Here is a 24,884-nt window from a genome sequence, read left to right on the forward strand (position 1 = left end):
GACTGAGTCACAACAGATGGAACGGGCTTTTTATGCTCGAAGGCGTCCATTTCAACGAGGAAACCGCAGAGGTGGCCGTCGCGGTAATATTTTCTCTCGTCTCAAATTTCCTAATAAGCAATGTTCTTACTGCAACAGAAATGGCCATACTGAAGATGATTGTTGGGCACGTCAATATGATGAAGAACACAATATTACCACAAAACAACCACGTTTATCTAGAGACTCTTCTTCTTCTTGTTGTGAATATTGTGGACGATCTGATCATCCCACTCATATGTGCTATAAGCGTCGATTCGACATAGATCGGAATAGAGCATATGCTACTGAACATCGAAACAACATTGTACCAGAAACAAGCTGCGTCCTATGTTCAGTTGCTCCAGACAGAATACTTCATGTACGCGATGGATCACTTTTTATTGTCGATTCTGGTGCTACAGGAAATATGACATATCAGTCTAAGTGGCTCCATAACTATCATCCACTGCCAGTTCAACGTGTTGTTTATCTTGCTGATGATACTACTTGTCAAGTAAAGGGTATTGGAGACTTATATCTTGGTACCTTATCTTCTTCCACTCGAATTTTGCGAGGAGTATTACATGTACCAGATCTTCAACGTAATCTTCTTTCAGTTGCTAGACTTGTTGATCTTGGTCTGTTTGTTGGATTTGATCATACCAAATGCCGAATTGAGAAAGATGGACAGACTATAGCCACCGCTCCTCGAAATGGTAATTTGTTTGAACTCTCTCTCAACGATGCTGTAGCAAATGTTGTCACTGCTCCAGGTGATCATGATTGCAAAGTATGGCATCACCGTTTTGTTCATGCTGATTTCTCAAAACTCCTTGATCTTCAACGTCGTGATCTTGTTCATGGCATGGATCTTAAAGCCCATCCTCATATGGGAATTTGTGAATTTTGTGCTCTTGGGAAACACAATCGCAAACCATTTCCTCTTTCAAATACAACTCATTCTCATGACATATTGGATCTTGTTCATACTGATATATGTGGACCTCTACCTTCTTCGAGATCACAATATCGCTACTTCATTACTTTCATTGATGATTTCTCAAGGTATACGACTGTATTTCTACTTAGACAAAAATCTGAAGCCTTATCTGTTTTCAAACAATTCCACAAGGCTGCGGAACTTCAAACTGGTCGTCGCCTTAAGAAGCTTCGTAGTGACAATGGAGGCGAATATGTTTCTCGAGAGTTTGTGAGTTACTGTGCTGACAGTGGAATTCATCATGAACACACTATTCCATATTCGCCTCAACAGAACGGAGTTGCTGAACGAAAGAATTGCACTATTCTCAATGCTGTAAGATGTATGCTAATTCATTCTGGCTTATCTCGTGTTTTTTGGGCTGAAGCTACTTTGACAGCAGTATTTATTCAGAATCATCTTCCTACTACTACACCCTCTGGTAAGATACCCATCACAGCATGGACAGGTGACATTCCTTCTGTATCTCATTTTCGAACCTTTGGATGTATTGCTTATATTCATGTTCCCAAAGAAACACGAACAAAGCTTGATGCTCTTGGTCTTAAAGTTATTTTTATTGGATATTCTGACACTTCCAAAGGCTACAAATTCTATGACCCTTCCTCCAAGAAAGTAATTGTGAATCGTGATGCTACTTTTAACGAACAGCTTATGGGAGGCTCATGGTCCATGGATGATTCTGATGATACTAAATCATTGCTTCAAGCTTTTCCATTTCTTTCAGAAGATGAAACTCTTCCTATAGAGAAACTTTCCTCTTCACAACCATCCATTCCGAATGTCGCCAATGATGATATTGATATTTTTGTTGATTTGCCTATTGATTTTGAACATGGCTCATGTCATGTTTATGATGACGATATTGCTGATAATGGTTTTTGTACTTCCGAAGATCCCATTACTTATGATGAAGCTATCTCTTCACCACAAAAGGATCAATGGCAAGAGGCTATGGAAGCAGAGTACGATTCTCTTATCTCTAAAGGTACATGGATACTAACTGAATTACCTCCTGGTCGTACAACTATTAAATGTAAGTGGGTGTATAAGACAAAAGTACAAGCAGATGGATCTTTTGACAAGTTCAAGGCGCGTTTAGTTGCAAAAGGTTATTCCCAAGTAGCTGGTGTTGATTATCAAGAGACCTTTTCACCAGTTGTTCGCATTACAAGTGTTCGAGTTTTATTGGCATTTGCTGTTCAATTTGATTTAGAAGCTCATCAAATGGATGTGCGAACTGCTTTTCTTAATGGTGACTTGGAAGAGGAAATTTATATGGAACAACCGGAAGGGTTTGTTATTCCAGGTAAAGAAGACCTTGTTGCTCAACTCCATAAGGCACTATATGGTCTCAAACAAGCTTCGCGAGCCTGGTATACAAAATTTGATCTTTTTCTCACCTCTAAAGGATTCATCTCTTGCTCGTCAGACCCCAACTTATACATAAAACGCCAAGGTAGCAGTTTTGTGATTCTTGCTCTTTATGTGGATGATACCATCCTTGTTTCCAATGATTTGGGATTTCTTCAGCAAGTGAAAAAGTTATTGTCTTCTGCATTTGATATGGTGGATCTTGGAGAGATTCACTCGTGTCTTGGGATTCAAATCCAACGGAACCGTACAAAAGGTATTTTATTCCTTCGACAGTCAAAGTTTATTACAGATACTATTCAAAAATTTGGTATGGAATCTGCACATTCAGCCAACACACCTTGTCTTGCAAGCTCTACGAAGAACACTTCTGACAATGGCGGTCAACTTGTCACAAATCAACCTTATGCTAACTTGATTGGATGTCTTCAGTTTGTTGGCATGAACACTCGTCCTGATATTCTGTTTGCTGCTAATTATCTTGGACAACATCTTGCATGTCCTTCTCTTAAGCATTGGTCTGCTGCAAAGCGTGTGTTGAAATACTTGAAAGGCACTATAGATTTTGGTTTAGTCTATCGACGACAACTCACATCGGATTCTATGCAATCTCTTTCTCTTTTGGGTTACACAGATGCAGACTGGGCAAGCTCACATTTATCTATGCGATCTACTAGTGGAAATTGCTTCTTTATAAATGGTTGTCTTGTTTCTTGGACTAGCAAGAAACAACGTTGTGTTGCAGTTTCTACAACTGAGTCAGAATATGTTGCGGCATCACTTGCAGCTCGTGAGTTGATTTGGCTTCGACAAATGCTGGTTGATATTGGTCACTCTCCTCTTTCTAGCACACCCTTGCGGTGTGACAACCAAAGTGCTATTAGTCTTGCAAAAGACTATGTTCAACATAATAAGTCAAAGCACATTGCTGTCCATTATCATTATGTCAGGTATGAAGTACGCAAAGGAACCATTATGGTTGAACACTGTCCAAGTGACCATATGATTGCAGACATTTTGACCAAAGGCCTCAACGAGTCACGTTTCATCCTCTTGCGCTCGGAGCTTGGAGTTGCTTCGACCTCACTCTTTCTAGATTAGCTTCTTTGCTATTGTAATAGCTTTGTACATATGACATTGTAATCTTTTAGGTACCATGCACTATGCACACTCCACATTTGCACATTGTGATCTCTAAGTCACTTGAATATTTGTACATAGATGCACAATTCACTTTCACATCATCATCGCTGGTTCATATTTTCACATTGTATAGGGGCTTGGGTTTTTCCCTTGAACTCCCCAAGGGTTTTTTCATCCAAAGCTAGAGACCTTTGTTTGAGTGGGGGTGTTGGAGCTATATATGGTTCACTCTACTCAAATTGGTCTCACCTATATATTTGTATCTTGTCCTCAATATGAATCAGTCTTTGGGAGCGTATATGGTGTGTCTCTTGTCTCGTCTCTCTCTCTTTCTCTCTACATCTCAACACTCCTTTTGTGAGATCCATTGTACCAACTTCGCAAGTTTGTAGATTGTGTTACGGATGTCAAGAGACAGACATCCCTCAATGGAAACCGGTAAAATAAACTGCAAAACACGTGTAGCAAGGATATTAAAGTATGTCCACACACGAATTTGTTACACAATTCTCACTATGATATACTCCACTATGAACATACCTGACACATTTTATGCCAGTCGTGTGACTTCAAACCGGTAAGCTTTCCTTCTTTAGTAAAACACGTTCGGAGCGAGTGCATTACGCCGGTGGGGGTTCGCAAAGATCGAATGATCTCTTTTACTTTGCGTTCTTGGGCTCCTGTGAAAATCCATGGTGCTTTAGGGAGTTTTATCGATCCATTGGACGCTGTTTGCGGCCAATATTGCTCCATACGATCCACATTTCTAAGGTCAGCTCTGGCTCCCAAAGTATCTTTCTTGCCGGTCAGATGGTCCCATAGTAGATTACCCACATTCTTGAATATGTGCATTGGATCGAGCAAGTGATTGATCATGAGTCGGAGCAAGTATGGTAACTCGTACCATAGAGATAGTCTCTTCATCCCTGGGGGCAATCCGTCATCACACATCTCCTTCTGCTCTAACCATGCTTGTGCAGACATCCTTGGTGGCTCTCTTCCCAAAAATCCATCGCGTAACACATGATTCTCTGGAAGATACGCTTGATGACCTTCGTAGATTTGCTTCTTCAGTGAGGGCGCCCTACATGCATTCAGTCTAGGTCCACATGTGACACATGCTCTGTATCCGCTTGTTTGAAGCCCTTCATGTATACACATGATAATGGAGCAACTTGAGAAAAAGCAAGATTTACAGTGTCTAAGTGAGGAGTGTAAATAGATCACATGAGCATTCTGTTAGTCTGGGATAGTCATGCATGGTCCACATTAGAACGGGCTTAAAAATTGCCTCGTTGGGAATGTGGTCTGCATGATCATCCCCTGAGCTGTCAGAGGCTACATCTTGTGGCCTCACATATGCTGCTTGACCAAAGCGCCTGCGAACACGTCTATTGGGTTGCAAGATTGCTGCCTGTTGGCGAGCGTCAGAGTCCGATGAGTTATTATTGGCAACAACTCGATCTATAATAGATGGATCGAACTCGCCGAGTTCGCGAACGTGCTGCAACGAAATGCGTCTTGTCCGTCGCACAGCATGCTTGCAATGGTTACAAGGACATAAGAACCTCATTGAGAAATAGGTGTTTCGGTTGGACGGCCCCACATCCTCGTCACTACTCATAATGAGGGCAAACATCTTATAACCTGGACAACAAATTTAATCTTCTATTGACATTCTTCGTCTATTATCTCTCTCTCTCTCTCTCTCTCTCTTTGTTCACATTGTAAACTACCTCACATTCTCTAGTCATGTCCAATCCCTGCACACCTCGGTCTAGAGGTGCACGGAGATCAGAACCACATGGTTATAATCTCTTCTTTATTGGTCAATGCCTATATTTGTGGGTACAAGAAATCTACACACCCACGTCTACATGATACTGCATGTAGTGGACAAAACCCCTTTGCCTCTTCTCTAGCTGTAGCATTTCACAGCATCTTAACATCTTTTCATAGTAGATCTTTATTTGTAGCATGCAGGTACGTCATTCTTGCTATGTAGATGATGTCTGCTCAAGGCACTTAATTCTTATTCTAGATTTGACGGGATGTGGTGTGTGTGTGTGTGTGTGTGTGTGTGTGTGACCCTTGGAATCATCATCTTGCATCACTAATTTCTATGTATGCTCAATCTGCTCTTCCATTAGCTGAACATGACAGCTTATTGTATGGTAGCAGTAGTCGAACATGTAGGTGGAATTGCTGGTCCGCATGGACTGTAGAGATTATGAGTGCAGGAAATTTTCTTGCCGTTTTCTCACCATTTCTTCTAACTTTATCTTAAACGATTTCCTCGCCATTTCTTCTAACCTTAAATAACCTAAATCTAATTTAATAAAACATATATAAACCTAAATTAGTAAACCTAAATCTAATCTAATTTAACTTAAATAAACCTAAATCTAATTTAACGTAAGTCTACATCTAACCTAATCTTTAACGTCTTTTGGGATAGTTTCCTACGACATTAAAACTCTCTTCTTCTTGTGTGTGTGTGTGTGTGTGCCAATAAAAAGAGAAAATTGGTATAACCTTTCTATCACCCAAGTGTGGTAGATTGGTTATGCCATTTTCCTCTTGAATAACAAGTCTTGGTTTCAACTCCTCGTCCGGCTAGATTTTTAGGTCTCTTTAATTAGTTTCCTACGATGTTAAATTAAACTCTCTTCTTCTCAGGTGTGTGTGCACGCCAATAAAAAAAGGAGAAAAATGGTATAACTTTTCTATCACCGAAGTGTGATAGATTGGTTATGCCATTTCCCTTATGAATAACATGTCTTGAGTTCAACTCCTGTCGACTAGATCTTTAAGGTCTCTTGGGATACTCTCCTACGATGTTAAGACTCTCTTATTCTTCTTCTTTTCTCTGTCTCTCTCTCTCTCTCTCTCTCTTTGTTTTATATATATATATCTCTCTTTCTTTGTTTTCCTCTCTCAATGTGTGTGCATTCTTTGATTATGCATGTGTGTGTGCGTGTTTTTGGTTTATGCATACTCTCTCTCTCTTTTCCTCTCTCAATGTGTGTGTGCTTTCTTTGATTATGCATGTGTGTGTGCACGTTTTTGGTTTATGCATGCTCTCTCTCTTTTCCTCTCTCAATGTGTGTGTGCTTTGTTTGTGTATGCATGTGTGTGTGCGTTTTTTGTTTATGCTTGTGCTCTCTCTCTCTCTCTCTCTCTCTCTCTCTCTCTCTCTCTCTCTCTCTCTCTCTCTCTCTCTATCTCTCAAAAACACAATGTGTGTGTGTGTGTGTGTGTGAAAGAGAGGGAGAGAGAAAGAGGGGAAGGGACCATGAGAGTGAGGAGAGGGAAGGAGCATACCTGGCTCTCCTTCCTCTCCTCGTGTGTGTGTGTGAGAGAGAGAGAGAGAAGGAGAGAGAAAGAGGGGAAGGGAATATGAGAGTGAGCAGAGGGAAGGAGCATACCTGGCTCTTCTTCCTCTCCTCATGTGTGTGTGTGGAGAAGAAAGAGAGAGAGAGAGGGAGAGCCTTACCTTGCTTCCTTGAGCACGAGTCGAAAACTCAGATCTGAGATCTAAGTTTTCAGACGATCTCGGTTATTTTTTTAGCCCTGTCGGAGTCGCTATATGCGCCACTATAGGCGTCGCTATGTTACTTGTAACATAGCGATGCCTATAGCGATGCCGTGCATTTTCATTTTTGAGCATCGCACTATGAGCGTCGCTAATGTTAAGCATGGCTTATAGCGTAGCTTGCAAACATATTGCCAATTTCCGCGCCAATTTTGTATTCTCATAGCATAGTCCAATTGCGGGCACAAATAATCGACCTTGTCGAATTATACAATGTAGTGAAAAACAAAACATAAAAAATTTCTTGAAAAATATGTACCTCGTATTTTCTTGGATTGATTAACGGAGACGAATCCTTGCTCCAGTGAAAACAAGCCCTAACAATTTGCTTGACAGCTTCTTGAAATGGTCCTTAATGGTTGGTCCTCTCGAGCACCTGCTGCCTCCTTCATCAAGATTAGCAACAGGCTATTCCAATCTCCATAAGATTCTCCAGCACTACCATGCCCTAACCATTGCCAAGATACTCCTTACTATTTTGCAATTTTGCAGGCTGTGACAAATGGTCGGGCATGCCGAGCACTTTTGCCTGCTTTTCCAATGGAAAATAAGCGAGAAATAAATTTGCATGACAAAATACAGGCCTTGCCTACGCTTGCCTTATTGTAGCTAAAACTCGTCCTAGGTATACTAGGAAATGTTCATACCATATAGTTATAAAAATGTCTCCAATGGATAGTTTCCTAGCCTACTCCAGATTCTAGCAGTACAAAAATGAAAGCCTTGCTTGGGACATTTCCCTTGTAGATATGTACATGCCATGCATGATAAGAAGCTGCAAGGGCTAACTCTGGAGTGTTGTATCTAACACAACAGTTTTGTATACACTTAATGAGACTTGCTCAACGATTAGAACAACACCTTGGAGACCAAGTGTCGTGCTCCAGTATAACAGTTGACAACTGCATACTAAGAACTAATTAAACAAGAAAAGCGCAACAAATATTCATACCTTGTCTTTGAAGAAAACTTGAACCGTTGATGGGTGTGCTCTATCAAGGCACTCAGTAGAAGCCATGCTTCTGATCGAGATTGTGGGTACTCAAGTCGTGCTTGATGCAGGCTTGCAACTAATAATTGGCCCTTGTTAATCATGCGACTCGACTTGTCGTGCCATCGATCTTTTGCATGATGCATGAGCATGTATGCTAAACTTTTCGTATCCTTGCAGATGTTCCCTGCCGCCTTGGATTTGTAACCATGTTCCCTACCATGGTAGGTTGTACCCTTGCCGATCAATACGTCTATGATCCTCGAATCAATAGCAATATTGCGAAAGTTGAGGTTGTGAAAGTGGAGGGATGTGAGAAAATCGCCCAAAAAACCCCAAAAACCAGGTCGAGTTTGCATGTCAACTGGTTGTGTATAGCCTTGCCGATGGTGCAGCGAAGCTTGTATGAGGTGCATGCATGCCGTTCTTTTCCCATGTGGCGGTCAACCCGGGCATGCCTTACTTGAGGCGGCCCCCTTGGGTGAGACATCCCCCTTGTGTGGAAAAACATAATGAAAAATAAAAATAAAAACTCTCACCTTGGCTACAACGGCAGCGTCTGCTGCGCAAGGAGCAAAATCCATCAACCCTCGCGCTACGTCGGGTTTCTTGACCCACTCCAAAAACGAGAAACACTATTCGCTGCTCCCTGGCGAATCCATCAAGCCCAAGATGGATCAGTTTTGTGCAGGTCAAAATTCGGCCCCATCTATGTGCAAGAGTCGCTTCCCATGGCCTTGCTTCTTGTGTCGACCTTCATCCTCTTCGGGCAAGCAGTCGCTCCCACGGATTTGCTTCTTCACACGGCCTCCCCGGGCTCCAAGCCCTCCAAGAGATAGAGAGATTTGGGAAAAGAAAGAGAGAGAGACCATGCTTCTTCGTTGCATGCTTCACAAGGGAGATCGAGAGAGAGAGAGAGAGAGAGAGAGAGAGAGAGAGAGAGAGAGAGAGAGAGAGAGAGAGAGAGAGAGAATGGGAGAGAAGGCCATGCTTCTTCCCCTCCTCCATGGTTGCTCCCTCCTTGAGCTCTGATACTACTGAAAGGGCAAGGGAACTAAAACATGCTCATCACCACCCAGCCATGCCCTATATAGGCCCTTGGCCTTCTAAATATAGGGACCCCCTTGACTACATGTCCGTCCTGGCCCTTGGTCGTGCCTGGTCCTACCATTGTCCTGAGACACACACACACACGGACGAGGCAAGAAAACACACACACACACACACACACACACACACACACACACACACACACACACACACACACACACATGGAGGAGGCAAGCAAACGTTGGTGGCAACAGAGTAACAAAGGAGCGTTGACGACAACGACGGAGACTCTTTTGTTGGGGACAAGAGGTGGCAAAGGAGCATTGGCGACGGCGGCAGCTCTTTTGTTGGCGGCAAGAGGCGACAAGGAGACACACAAAATACAACGATGTAAGTGCACTTATTTTCTTTTTTTGATATGCATTTTGTTTTAAATTAATGTCCATTTCCGCTTGTTTTAAATTTAATGGGCAACCCATTTCATGAAAATAGGCATGCCAAAACCCCTCCAATAGAGGGGAGAGGGGTTTTGGAATGCCTATTTGCATGCAATGGGCTCCCCAAAGGGGCTGCCCATTGCATGCAAATAGGCATGCCAAAACCCCTCTAATAGAGGGGCAAAACACATGCCAAAATGGTACGAGTTTGCCCCCTCTATTAGAGGGGTTTTGGCATGACTATTTGCATGCAATGGGATCCCCAAACGGAATGCACATTGCATGCAAATAGGCATGCCAAAACCCCTCTAATACAGGGACCAAATGCACGAGTTTTGGCATGAGTTTAGAGGGGCCAAACTGGTAGCCCAAAACCCCTATAATTGGTCAAGGTAAAGGCTCATGTGAGCCGATGGTTTGTCCCCCATGCTCTTTTCTTTTGCCTCCCCCCTTCAATGTCCAAAAATCGTAGCAAACGACATGAGTTTGGGCAGCCCGTTTAATTAGGGAGCCCATTGCATGCAAATAGTCATGCCAAAACCCCTCTAATAGAGGGGCCAAAATCATGCCAAAACAGCATGAGTTTGGCCCTTATATTAGAGGTTTTTGGCATGAGTTTGGCTCCCATTTTGGCATGAGTTTGGCCCCTCTATTAGAGGCGGTTTGGCATGCCTATTTGCATGCAAGGGGCTCCCCAAACGAGCTGCCCATTGCATGCAAATAGGCACGCCCCTCGAATAGAGAGGCCAAACGCATGAGTTTAGAGGGGCCAAACTAGTAGCCGAGAACCCCTCTAATTGGTCAAGGTAAAGGCTCATGTGAACCCATGGGTTGTCCCCCATGCTCATGTTTTTTCGGCCTCCCCCCTTCAATGTCCAAAACCCCTAGGAAACGGCATGAATTTGAACCCCGTACAAACATCATGAGTTTGGTCCCTATATTAGAGGGGTTTTGGCATGCCTATTTGTATGCACTGGGATCCCCAAATGGGCTGACCATTGCATGCAAATAGGCATGGCAAAACCCCTCTAATAGAGGGGCCAAACTCATGCCATTTGCTAGGGTTTTTTCCCTTGTATTAGAGGGGTTTTGGCATGCCTATTTACATGAAATGGGCAGCCCGTCTGGGTTGCCCATTGCATGCAAATAGGCATGCCAAAACCCCTCTAATAGAGTGTCCAAACTCATGCCGTTTGCTAGGGGGTTTTTTCCCCCTCACCCTCATACATGCCCTTGCTGGCCCCCACTACCTTTCCTTCACCCTTTCTCTCGGCACCCCCCACTACATTTCCTTCACCCTATCCCTCGGTCCCTGCTACTACATTTCCTTCACAATTTCCCTCGGCACCCTCTTCTACTATTCCCTCGCATCAACCCTCCCTGCTTCGACCATCAAGCCATCCTAGCCCTCGTGGTTGTTGATCTTCTTTAGGGAAAAGTGAGCGATGTAGTTCGCGTGGTTTTGGGGGTCGACGAGAATCCACTGATAGCTAGCGGATACGAGGATTGGGGGGAGGCTCTTGTTTCAATGCTTGATTTGGAGGAGGTGGAGGAGGATCGTCCACTGACTTGCCAGATCCGGGGTATAGTTTTGATGTGGACATTCCAGATGCCGATGATGATGGCCTATACTATAGGTGTCATCGAGACGGTGCCCTTGACCTTAGCACAAACAATGGCAAGCGCTTCCACAATCACTTGAAGACCTTGATCCATTCTACGTACATTAATTGATTCATAGTCTGGGAGCAAGAAAATCCTCAGTACCTGCAATATATTTTTGATACAATGTGGGTGCGGTTTCCTAATCCCCAGGGCCAATCTTTTACTATGTAGTGGATGGAAGGTTTTATCAAGACCTTCCTTTGTAATAAATGGTCCACCATTCCCAAGGCCGCTAAACAACAATTCCAACACCCCAATCTCCAAAAAGGGGTGCCAATATGCATGATGCAGAGTGGGAGTTTGCTCTCCCAGAGAGAGACATTGGATTAACAGAGGCAAGCAAGGGCAGGACAACAAGCTCACAGTTGAGGTTCTGGCAGAAAGGACATCTAGAAGGACAAAGTGGTAAGTAACATTTTTCGTTTTTATTTGAACCATAATCTTGATGTAAACTATTATAAATAATTCTTAATATGCAGGCAAACATCATAGGACATTGAGTGTCAAGGGAGGTGGTGAAGTATCAAAAATGCAACGATGAAAACAGTACCTATCTATGGATGCTCCAACAAGGCCACATCAATCAAGCACAGTTCAATGCTTTCATCGACACCTTGACCACTATGCAAGTACAAAGTCAACCTAACTAATTAATTATTTTGTTGTTTACTTATTTAATGTTTACTAATTTATGTGGTTTGCTTTCTTATTTGTGTAGAATCAAAGAGGTGGCGCTAACGAGGGCGAGGACGACGAGGGTGGTCAGGGTGGCGAGGACGACGAGGGATACCAGGGTGATGATGAGGGTTACTAACCTACTAACACAATCTCCTCACATTTTGAATGCCTGGCCAAGAGCCCTTGTACAACATAATCCCCTCACATTTTGAGCCGATCAAGAGCCCTTGTAAATATTTCACTTTTATTTTGGTGGATGTCGGCCAAAAGGCCTTGTATACATTTTGCGAACTCGCAATCAATATAAAGAATTTTGTCAATAAAATATTTTTAAGTTTCTTGTGTTTCAAAAATTGTATGGTATTGTTAATCTTAAATAATAAATAAATGTGATATTTATATTAAAAAAATTATCCAAGGATCTTTGGATGATGCAAAGTCTTCACACATGGGGACTTGAATCATCCGATATCCTTGGATACTTTTTGTTAATAAATTTCATGGAGGATATCAACACGGCAATCGTCATGGCAATCAGCGCGGTAGTTCTTGACAGCATACCCGCACTGATACCCTCAATCATTGCCGTGAGTTGATAGCCACGCTACCAGTGGCGGTGATACCGTGTACCCACTTGTTTCTCTCTCTTGAAACGCTTGTTGATGCACGGCTATTCCAGAGGCATTCAACCCCCTTTCTTATAGTGAATCTACAACAAATGGTCGTCCATACGGATCCGGAGTAGTCGGCCATGCCGAGTACCTTTGCCGCAAGTCTAGCAATAAGCAGTGCCGATCTCCTTGAGATGCCATAACATTACAAATTTTCCATGCCTTTGCATGATACAACTTATTAGACCACATGCGTTTGCATGATATAGCTTAGTAGCCCAACTTTGGATGCTATCCTTGGTGTTAAATACCTGTGCCCACTGTTGAGGGGAAAATATCAAATGAAAGAATTGTCGTACTTTCCCTTGCCGAGCAAGGCAACCTTTGCTTTTCATGCTGAAAATACGAGGAGATTTGCAAGATTACATGAATTTAGGACTTAAAACCTTTAAAGTAACTTTCTTACCGACTCTTACGATAATGTATGTCATAGCATCCCCAAATCCGATGTATTGGCTCGTAGCCTTGCTGTGTTTGTGAGGCCATATTCTTGGATTACTCCCCTACTATGAATGCATAATCCTCTTGGGAAGTTTGAGAGAAATCCATTTTGGTAGCCTCTCGATGACAAGTGTTCGTGACGAGGCGGACCTTGCATGCGGCTCTTTGCTAATTCTTGGCTGCAACTCGGGCCACCGAATAGATTCAACTTGACTCAAAATTTCTAAATAATCCCATAAATATGATTACCTTCAATCCATAACTTTTGATTGATAACACTCTGGATGCTTGGCTTTGATGTCCCAAGGAAAATACAAGGAAAGGCTGAGACCCGTGGGCACCTACCCTTAACTTAAAGTCTTCTTTTCCTAAGACCAAAGGTCTTTGGGCACATAGTGTGAAAAAAAACGAGCTTCAACCATGGCGATGGCGAGCAGGCTGCCGAGGGTGCAAGAAAGAGAGAGAGAGAGAGAGAGAGAGAGAGAGAGAGAGAGAGAGAGAGAGAGAGAGAGAGAGAGAGAGAGAGAGAGATGGCGTTCTATTGCCTCTCGGGTTGAGCCTCTATGACAACTTGTCCTCCCCTCGGCATCGCGCTCTGTTTAAGCCCACCCTTGCGGAATTTGAGCGTGGTCAAAATCTCCCCCCCCACCCCCGCCCGTCCTCACAAGCGGCTCTACACACGGGCGCTTTCCCTGGCTTTGACCTCTTTTGCTTAGCAGGGGATGTTCTCCATGGCCTTCTTCCGTGCCTTAGCTTTGCATGAGCATGCAACTTTGCATGAGAGGGTCCACAAACCCCTTGGCCCAAAATAGCTTATTAAGCTCTAATACTAGTGTAACACCCTAGGAGTGCCATGTATGAATCCTCGGCCCAACCTCCCTTTATAGCCACATGGCCCTAGGATCCCTTTCCACTGACAGTCGGCCGTTGGCCGTTGGCCCGGTCCTTGACCTCCAGGGTTGTTGTCCTTGGCATGACATGGTATTGATGGATCTTGGATATTGAAAGATGATTGTGACCGATGATATCTTAATACATCAAGAGATGTCACATATGGCTATACTATGCAATAGGTGGACGACTAAAGGTATAAGAAAAATTAAATTGTTTATGTTTTTCCATATGATGTTTCTGATATGTAACTTTAACTACTATTTTGGACAAGTTATGATTTGCAGTATAATTATATAACAACCGAGGATAATAGATTTCTTAATGGCTAGAGGCATGTAATGGTTTTTAATTATGATGCATTAACAACTATTTGTTGTAGGGTTGACATGTAAAAAGTAGCCTAAACCATTGGATTATTTGATGGTGGATATCAAATGCATTCAAATAGATAGTGTATGGGTAGCTCTTTATGAGCAATGGTTATTTTTTTGACCAAGTGGATGGTTGTAACCATTTTGAGCATTGACTACTATCTATGAATAAATAAGTGCAAGAGGAAAATGCTCACTCTTGCGAGGGGGGAGCTTGTAGCTAGTACTCTATGTCTATCTTCTTTGCTTCTTTCACGTCTATGTTACCTTCATGCACATGCATAGCACTCCACGCTAAGAGGTGTGCATGCACGTGCTCCCATGATCTCATTCACTCTCCATCTCTCTCAGATTGTGTATATCTACGATTGTGTGTATGTGGAGTTCATCAAATATGAAGGGTAATTGGGTTATATCAAATGCATGCTATGCTATTTTGTGTATTTGCAACGACTGCATGTATCCGTTTGAAGTAGACATGTAATTTAAGATAGGGAGAAACATTGAGTCATTTTTTTGTAACATGTAAAGTAGTTTGGTGTACCTATAGAAGGTAATCTAAGCATGGGATTTCTATCTTTTTAGACATCCGATACCATTACTCTAGAATTCCTAGCTTTCCCTCAACATTCATTCGTTCATATCGCAAAGGGTGAGCACACAAGGAGTTGGGTAGGCCTTTCCACGAGTGGACACATTGCTTGAGATGATTAGTTTCATTTGCTCTTATACCTTTTCATTAGTTAAGATAGAGAAGTGTTCTCGTTTTATGACGTACAAATAGCCACCCTTCACTTGGGGCCAAGCATGGCATCGATCGCGACCCATTTGGGCAAGATGCCCCCCCCTCCCCCAAACACACACACACACACACTATGCATGGAGTGCCAAGGTAGGATGCAACAATAGCTTGCATGTGAAAGAGAAAAGAATATGTGAGCTAAAGATGCACATGATCAAGGGAGGTAGCAAAGTATGCACTCACATATGATCTATTGCCATGGGGTGCAGTGTCCCTCAAGAGGCACTACCTTCCTCACTACCATCGTTTATGATGGATCCCTATAATGGATTATAGCCTTGTTAGTGCACCCTTGTGGCTCCCCAATGCTATGAAGAAAATACACATTGGGGTCCTCAGAGAGCACTTTGCTCCCTTCCAAATCCCATAGCTAGAAGACACGCTTATGTTAATCATGTGCTTCCTTCTTTAAGGTCTTAAGAAAACTCTATATAAATGTATGGCACACAAATGTATCCAAAGGAGGATCTTGGCGAGCACTAAGTTGAGAGCGAGATATGATTGTGGGGGTCCGGGAAGTAGACTGAGCAGGGAGAATGTCGCTCACGTGTGAAGCACGAGGGGCCCCCACAAGGGAGAGGAGGGCGTGTGGACATTGGACAAGCAATGGCGGTATGGCAGGAGAGGTGGGGGACGTTCTTTTTATCAAAAGGCTGCAAAATATGGCGCGTGGGCCCTCTCATGGTATTTAAACTCGTCAGCTTCGACAAGAATATTTTAGAGCAGGCAAGGCACGGTCAATGCTGGTATACGCGCAGGTCAGCTCACGTTGTCCCGGAGTGGTATGCATGTATATAAAGCTCGAGGTAGCGAAGTCATGCAGGCCTTGTAAATCTAGGCTAAGGGAGGCGCTTCTACTGATTCACACGGCTGGCCGGAGAGAGAGAGAGAGAGAGAGAGAGAGAGAGAGAGAGAATATGGGGTCTGGGCTGCAAAATATGGGGTCTGGGCCCTCTCATGGTATTTAAAACTCGTCAGCATCGACAATATGATTTTATAGCAGGCAAGGCACGGTCAAGGCTGGTATACGCGCAGGTCAGCCCACGTTGTCCCGAAGTGGTATGCATGTATATAAAGCTCGAGGTAGCGAAGTCAGGCCTTGTAAATCTATGGGAGGCGCTCCTACTAATTCAAACGGCTGGCCGTAGAGAGAGAGAGAGAGAGAGAGAGAGAGAGAGAGAGAGATGGAGATGGCTCGGCAGCTCTTCCTCCTCACTCTAGCCAAGCACGCCCTGCTCAGCATTAACTTAGCAGCAAGCCTCTTAGCCTTGTCTTGGTGGCTGGTGTCCTCGGAGCCAATGAAAGATCCTCGCTACTTCGACAGGCTCCAAGAGAGCAGTCCATCTCGCTTCTTTCGAGTTGATGGAGAATATGGTAATATACATGCATAATCAGCATCCTCAGCACGTTACCTGCTAAATTTGAAGATTAATGTGGGCGCCGTGCAGGTTTGGTCATTCTGTATCAGACTATGCCTGTGGTTGTGATGACGCTGCTGAGCTTTGCAGTGATCGAACTCAGGAAAAAGATCAAGTAGGCCCCCAATCCATTTTAAGTACTGAAAAACTCAATTCCTATGAAACATTAGCTACAAAAGGTGCCTTGGAGACCTTAATCTAATACAACAAGGTGAAAGTTCACTATGGCCTACATAATGCTATCGAGAGGAATTTAATAATAATAAGAGGGTTCTTTGTGAGAGGAAAAATGAGAAAGTGACTAGCATTTAATTTATTTTTTGGTCACAATAGAGTATTACACTTTTGAAAACAAGTGTAATAATGACTTATTTAGATTACAATATATTCCAAAAGGATAAAAAATAATGACTAAATCAATATTCAATGGGCCTCTTTAAAGAGAGATACACAAATGTTAACACCTCTCACAAAAATCTATAAATTTTTTTTAAAAAGAAGTTTTTTGCCATGTGGCACCAATCTGCAAGCTTTATCCAATGGTCGACAATTGCACCAAAAATCCAATGCTTTACTAAGGACTTCTTATGTAGTCCAAAAATGATTCTTTAATATTTGCTATGTCTTCTTTAGACCTTAGTGTAATAGAAGAATGATCCTTTAATATTTGCCATAGCTTATTTAGACCTTAGTCGATAAGAATCTAACTTATTAATAAATTTTTTGAGAGTAGGGCCAATAGGACAAGCTCGCTAATCATTTCAATCAACGTTATGTTATCCATATTTATCTAATGTGGACCATCAAGTATGTCTATGCAATATGGCAATGCAGGTCTCTTCAGCACTGTATGAATGTGGGCAACAATACTAAAGCTAAGCAATATGCAAAGGCCGGTAGGTCGCCTCGGCCCAACGTTTCCACATACCCACTTATAGTGCACACTGGTTGGTGGAACCCCTTTGGTGTGCTGACGGCTGCAGAGGCTCTCATACTAGTGGGCATGCTCTTTGTGGTGTTCTACAGCTTTGGTCGGCTCACTCGCTTCGAGTTCAATGAAGTGGAGCGAAAATATAATGCCGATCCCCAACTGAGCCTTCACATACCTATGTGAGTATATGCATACATATACGCATATATCCATGGGTATGTGTGTAAGCATATATCCATGTAGTATTTTGTGACTAGCACTGCCTAACTCATACAACCTTTTGCCTACATGCACATTGATTACTTTAAACAAAGCACACATATCATAACCAAAAGACTCACATACCATACAAGCATTCTTTGAGCAAGCTCATCTTATAATTGAGCAATTTTTATGAAGCTACTAAAGTGCATATGAAAACTGTAGGAATGTAAGCAAGTTGAAGCGAGCAACCCAAAACTTGGGTCGAGCCTCACTCTTGCCATTTGCCTTGCTTTGGATCCCTGTCTCACGAGGATCACCACTTCTACGATTATTGAAGTTGCCGTTTGAGCATGCCGTAAAGTATCACATCTGGTTGGCAACATTGACCCTCACACTTCTAAGTGGACATTCTGTGTGCTGCATTATATACTACTACCAAATAAATAGCCCCTCTAAGGTAATGACAAATTTTCAAACTCATTAGTTATCACATTGCATCCACATGGCTCGAAGATGATATTTTCCTGAGTTGTGTAGATACTCAATTGGGTGACAGAAAGGGAGAAGTCTTCTTTTGTTGCTGGAGTGGTGGCTTGGATTATAGGATTACTAATGTGGGGAACCTCCCTTCCCTATGTTAGAAGGAGATGGTATGAGGTCTTCTTTGGAGTGCATCAATTATACATTGTTTTCTTCCTGTTTTGGCTCTACCATGCCTTGTGGACCATCCATTTCTTTATTGTGCCTGCCCTCCTCTTTGTGGTCGATCGTTTGCTTCGCATGGTGCAATCTAGGCACCCTGTCGATGTGCTCTCTGCTACAATGCTTGAGTCTGGTGCTGTTAAACTTCACATGGCAATCACCAACCTTCAAAGCACTCGAGGTACTATGTTGACACAAAGAGTGACTAAGTTGCAATCATAAGAAGATTTAGAAATTTTCTCATGTAGGAAAATGGAGTCTTTCTCAGTGTTTTTCATACAATGCATAACATCATGAGCTTCTGCTAGAGAGGCACTGCATACCTAGCTAGGTACGATCGAGGACACGGGACCACTGGCTCCCCCACTAGGCTGGCGGTTCCCTGCCCCCAATCGTACCTAGCTAGGTATGCGGCACCTCCCTCACAGAAGCTCATGATGTTGAGGTAAGTCACAATGTGGGAAATATTATGAGAATTTGTTCAAAACTTCTTGTGAATATCAAAGTATAAGTGAGCTATATCAAATATATACACAGCGGAAAATCTCTCTCTCTCTCTCTCTCTCTCTCTCTCTCTCTCTCCAGGCTATGCGCGCGCACGTGCGCACACACACAGACACACACAAGATAATTAATAATAGTACAAGGTGTATGATATATTGGTTCTTTCTAATATCCTTCTAAAAGACTATGATCAATTAGGTGCCAATATAAGCTTAACATTGCCAAATTTTTAGCTTAGCTATTTTTTCCTAGTACTTATGAAAGTACTGTTTTTCTGACCCTGATATCTTATTTCTTGGGATGTAGGTTACCATGCATTGAGTAGTTGGTATCTTAGATTTCCAAGTCTCTCAAGATTGATGAAGCTTCAATGGCACTTTTTCAGTGTCACCTCCACACCGCTAGATGAGAAGCATGAGCTATCCTTTGTTATCAAACCTTTGGGAAAGTGGACTAAGAGTCTACAAAGCCAAATCCTTCAATCTTCAAAGGCCAATGCCACCACAGGTGGTAGATGCCCCTTCTCTTTCAAGGCTGGAATTGAAGGGCCCTATGGAGACGAGACAGACTTTTACTTACGGTAATGTGCTTATATGATGAGGTTTTTTGCCATGTTTCTCACTCTCACACATTCTTCTACTATCATGATAGGCTGATTGACCCAGTATTGCTAACCCTATTTGCACATTTTTGATACTGAAATACATTTTGATAGAGATGCCATGACCCTCATGATTTAGAAATTTTCTCATGTAGGAAAACAGAGTACTGGATCCCCCCCCCCCCTCTCTCTCTCTCTCTTTTCCTCTTTTCTGGGAGTGCTAGACCCTGCCCCCAACCGCACCTAGCTAGGCACGCGGCCCTCATTATGGTGCCGCAATGTGTATTGTTGGGAATTGTCTAACACTTTGTGTGAACTATCTTCGAATGCAGCTACAACACACTAGTTCTTGTGGGAGGGGGTATTGGTATCACCCCTTTACTCGCAGTATTGTGCGACATTCTGCATAGGCAAAGGAGGTCGAAATTGGAAGTAGGGAAGAAGAGCATTGTGGTACCGAGCACCATACTTGTGTATCATTGTGTAAGGAAGGCAGAGGAGCTATCGGTACTGAACAGCATGGACCCCAAGGAGATATCACCGGGGTATGAGAAGAGGGGATTGAGGATAAGGGTAAGTGTGTTTGTGACCAGCGCTTCATCGATAGACCACTACAATATCGTCGATGATGAGGAAGTAGGCATGCAGGTTATAAACCCATATCCGCAAGCTGCCTGTAATGATGTCAAACAAAGAACGCTCGATCTCACAACAGCAACCCGAATTAAAGCGGCCAATTGCACGCTGCCCGTCACCATTTATCCATGCAAAACCACGGCCGCATCCAATATCAAAGGCGTGTCAAGTGTGGGTAGTAAAGGTGCCTCAGCATGGGTTGCCGCCACCATGCTTGCCTCCATCACTGGCTTCTACCTACTGTGGGGCCTCTCCAACCTCTTCATCGTCAAGCACCTTCATCGTGACTTCCCCACCAACTTCGACCGTGCCCACCTCCTGCTTGCCTCCATCATCCTTGCCACTCTCCTCTTTGGCGGCCCCCTTGTCCTCATCTGGTGGTGTCTCTCTTCTTCTTCTAAAAGTGCTCCAGCTCCATCGACCAGCTTAACTATGTTGCAGCAAGAAATCAGGGTTGCGGACGATAATGCCAATCGGCCCTCTTCAGCTAGCTCCTATAACGATAATATTCAGCAAGAACAACTCCAACCTAACAATATGCAGGATACCCTGCACTCTCAAGTAAACGAAGTAGGAGACAACAACAACATAGTCCTCTTTAACCGGGACGAGGAAAACAATATAGAGCCTACAGCTTCTCCTTGGAAAGGGACTCTGCACCTTGGTGTTCGACCAGCATGGAGAGGTACCTCTCTCTCTCTCTCAATATGATATGAATTTCCTGGAATAACCTACGTCTTTTCTTGACATGCTAAGACAAGAAGTTTTGGACAAATTCTCACAGTAATTCCCACATTGTGACTTATCTCAACACCTGCCCCCAATCGTACCTAGCTAGGTACGCAGTGCGTCCCAAGCAGAAGCTCATGATGTTATGCATTGTATAGAAAACACTGGAAGAAACTCCGTTTCTTTACATGAGAAAATTTCTAAATCCTCTTGTGAGTAGAGTACAAATTTATGGGTGCCTGTTTAAGTTAATAAAAGGGTCTCTTTATTTAAGGACGTCATTTGACTTCCCTTCCAATTACTTATGATCAAAATCTTTTATTTTTTATTCAAATGTATTTTTAAACAAACCCATCAATTTGTGGTTTCTTATAAATACATTCTTTTAAAGAAAAAGGAACTCTTCTAAAACCCACATTATTTCAAGTGACTTACATGCTTTAATGGTGTTATTTGCAGAAATATTTGATGGCCTTACAAAGGAATATCATGGCCAAAACATCGGTGTGCTAGTTTCAGGCTCCGAGAACATGCAAGCAGATGTTGCAAAAGAGTGCCAAAGGCACACACCACTTTTTGACACGTCTCTCTCCTCAAATGTCTTCCATTACCATAGTGTGAGCTTTGAGCTTTAAATGATAAAGACTTTAGTGGCACTAATGATCACCTAAGCTCAATAGTCATTCACTCAAAATTAAAGGAACCAGCTTAGTTCATACTTTCTAAAGCAACAAAGAATTTGAAGGATTGTAAAGTGTAAACTATTGTCATCTTCACTTGCACATACTAGTACTACTCCCTTGATGATACCTTGTAACCAAACGTGTACCAGCCATAAGAATCTCAAACACCTTCATAAGCTCACCATATAGGTAACCACGAGTTCATACGAGCTTAGCCCAAATATCATAAACAAACTACAAATGTTGCACATTTTGTTTAGCCCTTAGACAATCTTCCTAACGTGCCACATTCCTTTTAGTTAGCACTTTGGCAAGTTTTGTGGTGCAACATTCCATAAGATTTTGGCTTTACATATTAAAATTAAGATGTTCTCCTCATCTTGTCTCACATGCTAACAATCTATAGATACTATCTCGCTGGCATTTATGAAACTAGATTACTCTTCCTAATTTGGTCAAGTAATCTCGAAATTAACTTCGATCTAGCAAAGTTGCATTGGAGAGAAGCCCTTAAGACATGATTAGATTAGCACACAGGTGCACATATGTCACACACAGTACATACACGTGCCCCCCCCCGAAAAAAAAACAAAGACAAACACACACACACACACACACACACATACACACACACACACACACACCCCACAAGTATTTTGTAATGAGGAATTGGCTTTGCACATTTTTAAAACACTAGGATGGTAACTGGGTAGGAGATAAAAGGGTCCTTCTAATGTTTTGAAATAGAATAAATTACTCTTATTAGGCTTGTAAATTTGTAATTTGCTAGAATCTTTTATTGAGCTTAAAGGTGAAACTCATCTTCTTATTCTAGATTAATTTATTAAATTAGAATATGTGTAATTTTTTTTTCTCAAAATAAAATCCCAAAGTGGATGTAACAATGCATTTTGCAAATTATAGCAAATTGTCAAGGTCAAACCCCTATTGTGTACACCAAAGCAGTTTGTTTGACCCCAAGAAATCTTTTTGCAAAAAATCTGATGAAATTTTAATGGAAAAATATATGAAAAAAAGTTTTATTTAGAATTGATAATTTCATATGAAGAAATGACATTTTTATAATTTTGCAAACATATTATTGATGTTTTTATAGCTCGGCTCAAAGTTGGCATTAGAAATATGTTTTTATGGTAGAAATTGGTACTTTATGAAAGAATTAAAAGTATAGAAGAGGGCAATACTAAGAGAATCAAAGATACTAGTGGACATTTTCAAAAATTGGATACAATTAATTTAAAAAAAATTGATACAATAATCTCTTCAAAATTGGGCCGCATGGAACTGATTTTGAATCATGGTTCTCATGGTGGAATTTTGATATGATAAATATTTTTATCATGGTTCCCATGGTCAAATTCACATGTTTAAGAGAATATGTTCTCATCTGAAATCAGCCTAGTTTTGAGTAAAACAAAAATTTACCACAAAATTTGTACTTGGTAAGAGCCCCATTATATTTTATTCAACAAAAATTTCTTTCAAACATCCTAAAATGTTCTAAGGAATTTTGAATAAAATCTTCTTTTTTAAAAGGCTTCAAGAATAAAGTGTCAAAGCTTAAAACTCAAATTTTCCTCTCTAGACTAGAGAAAGATAATGCCCAAATCTAAGCTTGAAATACAATGTGAATGGTCATGCCAAGAGACATAAGATGTTTTTGAACTATTCAAGAGCCAAGAAGATCATATCTATGAGATCAAAAGATAATTTAAATATGATTGTCACTCCTTGATATAGAGAGAGATAATATACGGAAAAGCTTTGTTTTAAACTATGGAAATAGCAAGAATGGCCATGCCAAAGCTTGGAGAGGCTAGGACAGAGGACATTAGATTTGGAAACATTGATAAGAGATTACAAAGAATCTTCAAGGGAGAGGTATTGCCATCAAGTATGCATATTTTGTTATGCTTTTTGAATGTTTTATGCAAATTATGATTGAAACATCTTTAGAATAAATTTTCTTATTAAAACAAAAACCTAGTTATAAAAAGAAAAAAATAATTATAAAAAAGCATTTTTCGAAGAGGACAATTTCATGAGGAAGAATGTACTCTCACTCATGAAACATGAATACATTAAGTGCTTCCTTTTTTAGGTTCATTAGTTTGTATGGATTTCAGGTAATTATAACTTGTTTATTGACATGAGTTTTTTAGCCAATTTCGTTGACGCTTTTCTCTGCAATACTTTGATACAAGCCTCCTCCTAATATTCTTCAATGACCTCTTGGCATCTAATTTTGTGTTCTTTTGCAGCATGGATTCTCTCTAAAAGGTCATTGATTAGTGGAAAATTATATTTACATAAGTAACAACTACTTATACTATAAGAGGAGTTATCTATAACCGTTAGCATTGCCGCGGAAAAACAAAGGAAAAAGGAGAGAGAAAAATTTGTGGGAGCGGCAATAACCGCGGCTATGGACGCGATAGTGGTTCTTCAGTAATAAACGCATAATGGTCACGACAATATATCCGCTGCTATTATCGTGACAGTTGCCGCTTCTATTACCACGCTTATTGCTGCTACATGCCCATTCAAAAATAAAGGTGCTCATTTGGGTCACCCAATTTTGGGTGCCCAAATGAGCACCTTTATTTTTGAATTGCATAAAACAATAAAACATCAATTGATTTTTGGAAGAGTATAGAAAAAACATACTTTGATGATGTTATTTGCAAAAATATTTGATGATCTTATGAAGGAATATCATGGCCAAAACATTGGTGTGCTAGTTTCACGCTTCGAGAACATGCAAGCAGATGTTTCAAAAGAGTGCCAAAGCCACACACCACTTTTTGACACGTCTCTCTCCTCAAATGTCTTCCATTACCATAGTGTGAGGTTTGAGCTTTAAACGATAGAGACTGTAGTGGCACACATCACCTAAGCTCAATAGTCATTCACTCTAAATTAAAGCAACCAGCTTAGTTCATACTTTCTAAAGCAACAAAGAATTTGAACGATTGTAAAGTGTAAACTATTGTCATCTTCACTTGCACATACTAGTACTACTCCCTTGATGATACCATGTAACCAACGAGAATCCCAAGTCCAAACGTGTACCAGACATAAGAATCTCAAACACCTTCACAAGCTCACCACATAGGTAACCACGAGTTCATACGAGCTTAGCCCCAATATCATAAACAAACTACAAATGTTGCACATTTTGTCTAGCCCTTTAACAATCTTCCGAACGTGACACATTCCTTTCAGTTAGCACTTTGGCATGTTTTGTGCTGCAACATTCCATAAAATTAAGGGAACTCATTCATCTTTGACAATATTTTGGCTTTACATATTGAAATTAAGA

At 41.7% G+C, this 24,884-nt stretch overlaps 1 protein-coding gene across 1 annotated transcript; it reads left to right on the forward strand.

Annotated features, from left to right (window-relative positions):
• Positions 1-16,323: 16,323 nt before the first annotated feature.
• LOC147459672 (ferric reduction oxidase 6-like) lies at positions 16,324-21,827 on the forward strand. The gene is made up of 8 exons (XM_086509878.1): positions 16,324-16,507; positions 16,582-16,666; positions 17,386-17,661; positions 17,909-18,143; positions 18,224-18,569; positions 19,199-19,472; positions 19,826-20,814; positions 21,318-21,827. The coding sequence occupies exons 1-8, from the start codon at positions 16,324-16,326 to the stop codon at positions 21,491-21,493; spliced, it is 2,565 nt and encodes an 854-aa protein (XP_086366004.1). The 3' UTR covers positions 21,494-21,827.
• The last annotated feature ends 3,057 nt before the right edge of the window (positions 21,828-24,884 follow it).

The sequence above is a fragment of the Adiantum capillus-veneris genome, chromosome 4, assembly GCF_014529385.1.
Source record: "Adiantum capillus-veneris isolate H3 chromosome 4, ASM1452938v2, whole genome shotgun sequence".
NCBI classification, from domain to species: Eukaryota; Viridiplantae; Streptophyta; class Polypodiopsida; order Polypodiales; family Pteridaceae; genus Adiantum; species Adiantum capillus-veneris.